Source organism: Condylura cristata, unplaced genomic scaffold (assembly GCF_000260355.1).
Source record: "Condylura cristata isolate star-nosed mole 26May11 unplaced genomic scaffold, ConCri1.0 scaffold00023, whole genome shotgun sequence".
NCBI lineage: Eukaryota > Metazoa > Chordata > Mammalia > Eulipotyphla > Talpidae > Condylura > Condylura cristata.
In genome coordinates, this window is record NW_004567124.1 from 27,976,774 (window position 1) to 27,987,779 (window position 11,006).

Here is an 11,006-nt window from a genome sequence, read left to right on the forward strand (position 1 = left end):
TTTAGTTCTAAAAACCTAGAGAACAATTCTGTGGAACTGAGCAATGCTATCCCTGTACCCTTATTAAGAGAGCTCTTAGAAGTAACGATCAGGTAATGCATCCTGACCACCCATAAAGGCCAAGGTGAGTCTCAGGCTGGACATGCTAATGCTCCTGCCCGCAGTCCTCACCCACCCTCACTTACCTGCTCTCTCATTTGCTGGCAGGGAAGGGCTCATCAGCAGAGATGAGATCACAGCCTACTTCATGCGGGCCAGCTCCATCTACTCTAAGCTGGGCCTGGGCTTTCCTCATAACTTCCAGGAGACCACCTACCTGAAACCCACTTTCTGTGACAACTGTGCTGGATTTGTAAGTTGTTGTCAGACTGCTTCGGGATTGAACTTGAAGAAGGGTACAGGCAGTTTAAATGAGTAAGCCAGGCACAGGTCTCATGCATCCTACCTAACCTGGCTTCCTGGCTCACATGCATCTTTTTCCTGATTTATTTTTCCTCTGATGCTTGAGATCTATACAGATGGCAGGACATGTTCAAATGCAAGACTTGTTCTAATGTTAGAAATGAGACCACTGCCCCCCTTTAAACAAGTCTCCTGTCTGCACCTCTTCTGCCCCACATGGCCCTGAGCCTAGGGTTCTATGGACATGTCCTTAGTTTGGAATTCACTTAGGGCCTGGCCCAACTGCACTCTCATGAGTTACTTGGACATTTGACAGATCAACACAAACCTTTCCTCGTTTCAATTTAAGATTAGGAGAAAAAAACACTTCCCTCCCACTTGAGGTAGAGGAAGACTAGGGAAAATCAAGAGCAATGTTAGCATCTAGCCTCACAACACGTATACAACTGACATGTTTCCCTGTCTCTTGTCTCAGCTCTGGGGAGTCATCAAACAAGGCTATCGCTGTAAAGGTAAGCTTCAGCTTTGTCAGTTATGTCATTTCCCCCCCTGGCCTTAAGGGGTTTCTCCTTTACCCACAGTACTGTCTGGCCCCTACACTCCCCCAGAGTAGCCCCATAATGACTGCCACCAGAGGTGAGGACGGTCTCGGGCCCGGCTTTGCAGTTTCCCCTTACAAGGGGAAAGTACCCCTCTGTCTGGGTGCTTTGGCAATGGAGCGCATACTGTCACTTGATCGTGGAAAGACAGGTTCCCAATGAAAAGCATAGGACTACTTCTGGAACAGAAGAAATTCGTAATAAAGTTTAGGAGTGAGGGAGAAAACTCACACTTCCCAGAAGAAAAGTAAGAACTAGCAGCTGGGGTCCTCCGGGCGCATTTCAGAGCAGGCCGCCTGTGTAGGACCCACCACCTCCCGCCCCCCCAGGCTGCTCCCTGATTCTGAGAACCGCAGAAGGCACCCCGGTCTGAGATCCAGAGCTGACCAAGTGAGAACAATTTAATCTCTTGGGAATATTAGGTGTCCTCATGCATGTGGTTATACCTCTGGAGAAATAATTTCTCTGTCCTCTCCACAGACTGCGGGATGAACTGCCACAAACAATGCAAAGACCTGGTTGTGTTCGAGTGCAAGAAGCGAGCCAAGAACCTAGCAGCTTCCACAGACAACAGCACTGCTGTGGGGCCAACGTCCAACCTTTGTTCACTGGGAGCCAAAGATCTGCTCCATGGTAAGAATGGGAACATCCCCCGGGGACAAGGGGGTGATAAAATTTAGGGGTGAGTGATCATCTTTCCCACTCTTCACAGAAACCACCACAAATACCAATGAGAAAGAAAGACATGCTCTGTATCAGGCACCTTGTGTTTTAAGAGTATTCATTGCTAGCAGGAACAATTCTGTCATAATATAAATACATGAAATGTCATGTTTGTCTGCACCTTTCCCCCATGAAGCGTGGACAGGGATTCTAACTCAGATTCCAGTTCTCCAGTCATCTCCCAGCTCCACCCCACCCACATAAGAGAAGAATTCAAAATGAGAGGAATGCAAAACTGCCTCAGGACCTGTTAGGATAAGCAAGGGCAGCAGCACAGAGTAGGCAACCAATGTGCAGCTGTAGCATGACTGTTTCCTAAGTTGTCCTTTTTTTTATTTGCCTGATGTTTCCATTTACTTCTTGAGGAGATACTGTTCTAAATTTCTTTATATCTAGGATTTTTAATCTAAAAAAAAAAAAAAATGGATGCTTCTGTTGTCCAGAAATTCTTTTCCCCATACCAACCCAATGACTTGGTTACAAATCCTTAGTCACCTGAATTGGGTGCCTGAAAAATGAATCCACTTGGGGAAACTGGAACTCCTAACAAGAAAGGTCTCATTTGAAAGTAATGTGTCAATTTCAGAACATGCTTTTCTGAGCTCCAGTATTAACATGTCCTGTATCTATCTCCTTCTAGTGCCTGAAGAAGGACCTTTTACATTCCCTAATGGGGAGGCTGTGGAATACAGCGAGGAAAATAAGGATCGGACCATCATGCTCATGGGCATGTCCTCGCAAATTTCTATGCAGCTAAAGAGAACTGTCGCCCATAAAGCCACCCAGACTGAATCACCATCTTGGCTGGGCAGCGAGGGTCCTTCCGGTCCCTTTGTGTTGTCATCACCAAGGAAGACAGCCCAGGATACTCTCTACTTGCTCCCCAGCCCCACATCTCCATGCCCCAGCCCAGTCTTGGTGAGAAAGCGAGCTTTTGTCAAATGGGAGAATAAAGAATCCCTCATAAAATCAAAGGAGGAGCTCCGTCACCTCAGATTGCCAACATACCAAGACTTGGAACAGGTACCTACCTTTTCCTTTTATTCAGACTCAATGAAGGAAGAGCAAGAACATGGAGAACAGAAAAAGATTTTGGCTTTCTCTCAAGCCAGAGCTCTGGCTCATAGTACTTGAGTGCAACAAGCTCAACAGTGCTCCTCAGTGCAAAGAGCTGCCCGTTCAGCCCCATGCTGTTCACAGGACACCTTGAAAAACCCGATTTTGATCTGTCAGCTTCACTATGCTGACACCACACTACACCCATTTACGAGATGGAACAGTAAACAGCCTTACCTACATCTCCTCTAGGAGTCTTGTTAACCTCTATTCAGGGCTATGCTTTGATACCTTCATAGTTGAATAGGCCTCTTCCTAAAAGGTAGATGATCATTGTGCTACAAAAAGGAAAAGGAGCAGAGCTCACCACAGTGCAGCCTCCCTATTGATATACTGAGGGCAAACATATCAGGGAGTAGAATCTATAAAATGGCAATCACTGCAGTACCAGGCACTGCTTTTTTGAAGAAGGAAATGATGAGGAAAACTAGAAGAGTGGACAGCTGGTGATAGCACGCAGTCCGCCAGAAACAGTTCTGTAGAGTCCATTATTAAGGTATTACTTTTCTGTCTAGAGAACAAAAGTTCACAGGGTCTGGCTTAGACGACTTGCCACAAGATAGTTTCTTATCTCTGATAGGTAACAGCTCCTCCTAGAGAGAGAAGCAAGAATACATTCATCCCAACATTACTGTTCACTTGTCAAAGGTCCCAATGTTTTGGGGAAAAGGGACAGTTTTTGATGACCTACTAATAGAAGATATAACTTCACCACCCAACTAGCTAGGATCCCTGAAACTGTACATATTAGTCAGTCAGTCCAGAAGGGCAGAGGACTGTCTTCTGAATATTATGCCTCTTTCCCTGTCACAACCCCAAGAACTGAATTAACACTTGCTGTGGTCTGTGGAACAAAGAACACAATATTAGGAATATAAAAACATTTTCTAGATCAAAGGTGCTCTCTTGCTTAAGAGTATTTTCCAGATGCTTTAAGAATCAAATCAGTGAGAAGGTGGCAAAGAGTAGGTCTCACAAAAGCCCTCTCTTTAAGGCTTACAGTTTCAAATGCAGTTTTTAACAGCTATGATGGAAACGTTGACCAATGTACTTGACTTTGGTCTTGGGGATAGGCATTACTGTTTGTACGCCTAAATATATGCTGGCAGTTAAACTTACCTATTTGACCCTCTGCAAAATACAGGATTCCACATCCTGTACATTTTGCTTCAGATCTTGACATTTCATATGCCCAGGAAAAGAAACATATTGGCAACAATGATCTCTTGTTAAAAAAAAGGGGGTGGTTTATTTCAGATGAGACTGGTCCTGTGACACCAAGTGGGCTGTTAAACTTCCTCACCATCTTCCCAGTGGCCTCTTTGCATTCATCCTTGTCAAAGGTCCCAAAGGGACAGAAATGACTGAAAAAGCAATGTGAGCCCTACTTTTCCATGAATAAAATCCTTTCAGTGACTTATTTATATGTAATTGAGTGATTCCATTCACAGTAACTAGTGAAATGAGTACTTAAAATAACAAAGGCAATTCAAGATGGTGATGTAGGAAAAGCTAGAACTCTCTCACAAACTACTAATATTAAATTGGAGACATCCCTCCCCCCAACCCCCACCACCAAAAACCAGCTGAACAGTACATACACATGAAGGATTCAGTAATCACGGTGAAAATGGTAGTCAGAAAAAAAAAATCTCACCAAAACTCCACCATAAACATGGTTGCCCCTATTTTGGAGGGATCCCACAAATATGTACCTTTACCCTGAGGACTAAGAGGTTTGTAACCCACATTAAACATCACACAACCCTTGAGGCTTATGATGGAGAAACTAGTGGCAAAATGTACAGCTTTTGAAAAGGGACCCATAGAGCATAGGGAATAGGTTCCAGCTCCAAAGAACTGACGAACAAGTTCATTTCAACCATAAACAACAGTTCAAAATATGCCTAGATCCATATGATGACCTTTAAGCATCAGCCAGAGTGGGTAGGAAACTGGAAAATGAGGATGGAGTTGCTAACAGACACTGTGTTAGAAAATACCCCTCTAAAAGGGTTAGTACCAGAGGGTCAACCAAATTGCTTTGTCAAAGCCAGTTGAGGAACACCTCACTGCTGTGGGGGTGAAGGAACATGATTATCCTTCTAGGCCCTACAGATCTAAAACAGTTTTTGGCATCCTTAACAACTAGGACCAAGAAAAAAAACCTGACTCTTTAAACAATCACAAGGGTTTGAGAGATCAAAATGTTAAAAGATAAGGTTCATGTCTTATACAAGGCCAGTTTATTTAATACTGAGAAATAAACAGAAGCTGAGCAAAGGATGGACACAAAGGTTTGTGTTCTAAATAAATAAACAAGACAAGCAAATTTCCCAATAAGATTTTAAATAGTCATAAAGATGCCCACTAAACTCAGGAGATGAACACTGACAACTTACACAAATGTAAGAAAGTTCCAAAAGCTAAAAAATTCAGTAACTGAAACACTAGAAGCAGACAACATTAAGATTTCAGACTATTAACAACATTATAGTAATCTAAGCAGTATGGAATGGTATGAAGAAAAACCACATCAATGGAACAGAATAGAGCCCAGAAATACACCCATAAATGCACAACAAAGGCAAGAATATACAGTGAAGGACAGTCCCTTCCATAAACACTGTTGGAAACTGGACAGCTGCATGCCAAAACAAAACCAAAAAAAAAAAAAAAAACCCTAACATATAAACAAAACTGGACCACAATTTTATACCATGCATACACAAAAATTAACTCAAAATGAATTAAAGACTGGAATGCAAAAGCTGAAACGATAAAAATCTAACAAGAAAACATGGGCAGTAAGCCCTCTGATCGTGGTCTTAGCAGTCCTTATTTTTGTTTGGCTATGACTCCAAAAGCACAAGGGAACATAGCAATAGGACTACACCAAACGAGAAAACACTGGATAGCAAAGGAAATCAAAATGGAAAGCCAACATACTGAATAGGAAAAGACATCTATATATCCAACAGAATACCTTAAGCAAAAAATTCACTGGAACAAAAAAGGACAACCCAATTACAACATTAACACTGGATCTACAGAAATTTTTCCAAAGACACACAGCTGGCCAACACAGCATACGTAAAGTTACTCAATATCATTAGCATCAGGAAAATAAAACCAAACTACAATGAGACCCATCAGAATGGTTATCAAAAAGATGAAGTGGTGTGCTGGTAACAGTGAGGAGAAAAGAATCCTTATGCACTCTTAATGGAAATGTAAGCTAGTGAAGCCACTATGAAAACATTTTCCTAAAAGAAAAAAAAAAAAATGGAAAGCAGAACTAGCCTATAATCCAGCAGTTCCACTTCTCTGGAACTTCTCTAAAGCAAATGAAAACACTAATTCAAAAAACTATGTACACCCAATATTCACTGCAGCATCATTTGCAAGCCTAGATACAGAACCACATAGCCATCGATGGATAATGTGGTGTGGAGAGTGATGATCTCGTAACCACAGGGACAACATTCTAAGGAATGGTCACTAGGACATTTTGTCATTGTAATTTATGTGTAAGTGCATGTGCACAAACTTCAATAGTACACCATGTTACACACCACGGTTATTTAAGGACCATCTAGAGTCATTCCACTGTTGACTTAAACACTGCATTGCCATGCATCAGTGTTGATGCAAGGGTACACTCACATCTTGCTATTTGCAACATTTCAAAGACCTGAAGGGTATTATGCTAAAAGTGAGTCATATTAGAAATCACACAGTGATCTCACTGATAAACGGGATCAAGAGGCACAAATTCTAAGTTAACAAGGAAGACAGCACAGGGATATAATTAACAGGATGGGAACTAAAGTCAGTAGCACTGCATTGGAAATTTTAAAAATGTGTGCATAAAGACAGTGGTCACTTCATTAAGTTGTACACCTGAAACTAGTGTTGATGTGTTATGTGTCAAAAAGTATATTAATATAAATGCTTTATTTACAGTATCAATGATTATATTCAAAGTGCTATACTACTAAATCAACATGGAACAGATGAAAAAGTAAACTTTTTTAGGGTCAGATACACCTGGGTTCAAATCCCCAGCCTGATACTGCATGACATTTTCTGCTTCTGTGAAACTGAGATACACCACTAATGTGCAGATTATTTCTCAGTTCAGATATTTTTATTATGTACAGCACCCGGCATATAGTAAAATGCTCAACATTTTATACTAGCTAATAGTGGTCTGGGCCCTTTAGGTTGAAAACCTTAATGTACTCAGAAATGGCCCACATATTCCTTTGGAGTCAATACAGTATTTGACTGAAAGACGATACTATAGAAATCAGTTGCTGCATCTATTTAAATCACAGTAAATTAGATAGCTGTAACTCAGTTTAGGGATCAGATTAAAATTCCCATCTACATCGAGTCCATTAGTTTCAATGACTGGGAAGCAGGGATGATTTAATGCCTTAGGTGGAACGAACTATACCATATCCTTACAGAACTCTGATCTACTGTTTTCATACTTAGAACTCACCAAAGACTGCATCTCTTAAGCTTAGGATTCCTGTTGTACAACAGCCAAAGGTTTTGTCATTATCAACCTACTGTCTCAATGCTTTATTCTGAATGCTAGCCATTCGCATCACTGATACAACAAAAGCAGCTGTTTGTACATGCTCATGTAACATTTAACTTATTTTCTATTCAGGAAAAAAACTCATGAGAATAGTTCCTAATTTTTACTAATAGACAATAGGAGATGCCAAGCAAATATACAGTAGCAAGCATGCAGTACTGCTAATACTAACTTCTGCTGCTTTATTAACCTATGTCTTTCTCTTCTCTCTTTAGGAAATAAATACCCTGAAAGCAGATAATGATGCCCTCAAGACACAGCTGAAGTATGCACAGGAGAAAATAGAAACCCTCCAACTTGCTAGAAGCAATCATGTCTTGGCTCAGATGGAACAGAGTGACTGTTCTTAGCCCAGAAACTCAAGGAACACAGCTGAGCACAACAGAGCTCACATTTTGTAAGACTGATTAGGGGACCCTTTGACTGACTGGCTTTTTAAAGGGTACTTAAAGAAGAGCCAGTTACTCTTTTTTACCTAACATTCTGACTGTGCAGTGTTGTTTTTTAATTTGGTTAACTCAACAGGCAGAAAGCTGATGATTTGCATTCTTAACATATTTCCCAAATTTTTTCCTTGGGACTTATACCAAAGTGTGCAAAAGTGTAAGCCAAATTCTCCTACTCGTCTGCCTAGCTACTTCCTCCTTTGAACCAATCCCCAGAAAATGAATTTGCTTTCACCCCTAGGTATTCTGTGAACTGCATAAGGATAACTTACTTTTATTCAAAGCTTGCTTATAGTAGAAATACACCTGCATTCCAAAAGGAGGCTGACAACTTCTACATCTCATCATAGTTAAGGAATCTGGTTCCTACCTTACTACCTCAGTTTAATCAATTAGCTAATGTCTCTCCCTTCCTCACTACAAACATACTCCCATGAGTCCATCTACCTACAAGTGAACTTCTATACATGGAGCCACAATTTTTCTAGGAGCCTGTTAAAACAGTGAGACATTATCCAATTGCAAGTTCATACTTTTATTAAAGTCTTAATAGGTAACCAAAGTAAGTACTTGGAAATCTGACTGCTAGCTAAAATAAAGCAAACAAGATATTTATCATATAATCTACACTGGACAGAATTAGGCACTTACGGCTTTAAAAAAAAGTAGTTTTAAGTCTTAATTCTTCATTTTCCATCTTTCTTCCAGACACTGTTCTATAGTTCTCTCTGAACCGAAATTGTGCTTATATTCACTATAAATACAACGTAGAAATAAGCTAATTGGATCAGAGGTTTAAATAGCTGATAGTATGTACATATGTGTATAGTGTATTATTTGTGATATGCACGTGGTTTGGAATTCTATTTCCTTCATAAAATGTGGAAGTGAATTAAACTAGTCATTTACACAAATCTACAAAGTTCAGTCTTACAGGATGTAAAAAATTGTTTCAACAAATGGTATATTTAGCATAATCAGAAGTAGGTTTCCTGTGAATTTTCTACTAATGAAGGTTAATGATTAATGGCCACATTCAGTTGTTTGGGCAACTGCAAATTCTTGTCAGTCTCTTACTGCTCTCAATGTGTTCAAGCGATCATTTTCTTTGGTAGGGAGGGGTGCAGCAGGGGGTGGCAAGGGCTTGCCTTCCACGCTTAGAAAGCCTGGTACCAAGCTGATTTGAAGTTCATACTGACCTTGAATATAATGTCAAGAATACAGTGTCAACAACTACAAGTTCCAAACCTGAAACCATCAACTCCTAATCAGAATAGAAGTATGTGGACAGTGTAGCTTCCTTGGGAGACTCAAATAATTTACATTTCTTTGATCAAAAACTAGTGTCCACTTGCATACCTCCTTGTACTCAGTTTTAGTAACACAATTCGCTTCCAGCTAGTTTTTTTAAAGAATCATTTTTCACACAAATTTATCCTTTTCTCAAATTCCAACTCAGAAATGCCCACAGAGCAGGGCTGCTGTTGTCCACCACCTGGTATTTAAACTGAGAGCACTTTACTGATTTACCTGACATGGAACAAACATGATGAGTTTATGACCAATTAAAATGTATCTCGTTCACTCTTTTCTTTTGATACAGCCCAATGACATCTTTGAACATTATCAGGCAACACGATTTTTTTCATTCTTCTCACCCTCCATCCAAACACAGACCTCACATTAGCCTGTGTTATTAATCTAGAGGAATTGAAAATGTTAGTCAAATCAACAGTGAGGGTCTCAAACATTTCAGAATTTACCACTGAAATGCATGACAAGGTTTTACATTGTAACAAGGGTCAAGTAACATTAGTGTGTAAATTAATAGTTTTGCACTGAGCTACAAATAATCAGTGAAGTCCACAGAAAGAATCTGGAATATTTTGGCTTCTCAAGCCTCCAATACAAGCTTGTGTGTCTTTTACTGACTTGAAATAAGTTCGGGCATTTATTTATCTACCAAACAAGGACAACTCTTGTCTTGTAACCAGCAGTGTCACTTCTTACTTTCTTTGGTAACTGACTTGCCTTTTACTGTTTGTGAATTTGTCTCAAGATGTATAATGTAAAAGAATTGCAAGAAAAAAATGTATATTGTAAAGATTTTTTTTTGATACCCAATGTTAAGTTTTCTCTGTGTAGTATTTATGATAAAAGACATTAAGATCCCTACAACACAGATGTCTTGTGCTTATTCCAGTTCACCATGTAGAAGATTTGTGTGAATTTTTACTATTATCCACAGCTGAGATCACTCCCCTAGTGTATTAAATTGACTTTTCCTAAAGGAAAAGCAACCAGTGAGCCAATAAAAGTTTTTCTAATTCTTGTAACATGAACATTTCAAAATATTCAATTTAATCCATTAAATTACAGTGAACCCTAAATATTAAATCAATGAATACTCTGAGGTGATTATTTCACTGTAGATTTAGTTTTTAATTCCAGTTGTAATAGAAACTTTGAACTTGTGTATCAAATTGTAGATGAGTCCCAGTGTAAAAACTCATCCAAAGACATTCATTTGTGCTCATAATTATTTAAAATGAGACACAGCTACAATTATTTTCTTCATCCTCAGCCAACATCTGTTTAACCAAACCAATGAAGGGCTGGGGGAGAGGCATTAAATTCCAATGTGGAGTGCATTCTGGTACATTTGGATTTAAGCACATTTCTCATTTTAGCAATTCATAGTATTCCCATACATAATAATGAAGTCACATTGAATCTGCCCTGCAGGGTCAAGTTATCAAACTGCCTCCCCCTACTTTGCTCCCAATTCTCATCCCAAATTATTTCTACTCTATGCTCCTTAGAAAGGACAGGTAATAACATTGCTCAAAACATTCTCTAGTTTCAGCTTTAGTTATCTTACCTCCTTTTTACATAAATACGTCATTATGTGTTTTTCATTTTCAATGTTTTCCTTTTTAGTAAGGCAAGGTTTCCCTGATCTGCAAAACACAAGGGAATAGATTCAAAGAAAGCATCCTAGCCCTTCTTTTGCTGAAAGCTTATGTGAAGCAGTTTGGTGACTGTGCATGGACATGACAATAGTCCTGAGATCCTGATGAGCAGTTACTACTTTAATCCTAGTAAGGT

At 39.7% G+C, this 11,006-nt stretch overlaps 1 protein-coding gene across 1 annotated transcript in view; it reads left to right on the plus strand.

The window, feature by feature from the left end:
* The window catches only part of RASGRP1 (RAS guanyl releasing protein 1 (calcium and DAG-regulated)), a 59,824-nt gene extending 49,577 nt beyond the window's left edge, over positions 1-10,247 (plus strand). Inside the window, exons 13-17 of the mRNA XM_012728618.1 lie at positions 208-352; positions 878-914; positions 1,482-1,634; positions 2,365-2,747; positions 7,668-10,247. Of these exons, the coding sequence (XP_012584072.1) occupies positions 208-352; positions 878-914; positions 1,482-1,634; positions 2,365-2,747; positions 7,668-7,802 (853 nt within the window). The 3' untranslated portion in view covers positions 7,803-10,247. The remainder of the gene's footprint in view (positions 1-207; positions 353-877; positions 915-1,481; positions 1,635-2,364; positions 2,748-7,667) is intronic.
* The last annotated feature ends 759 nt before the right edge of the window (positions 10,248-11,006 follow it).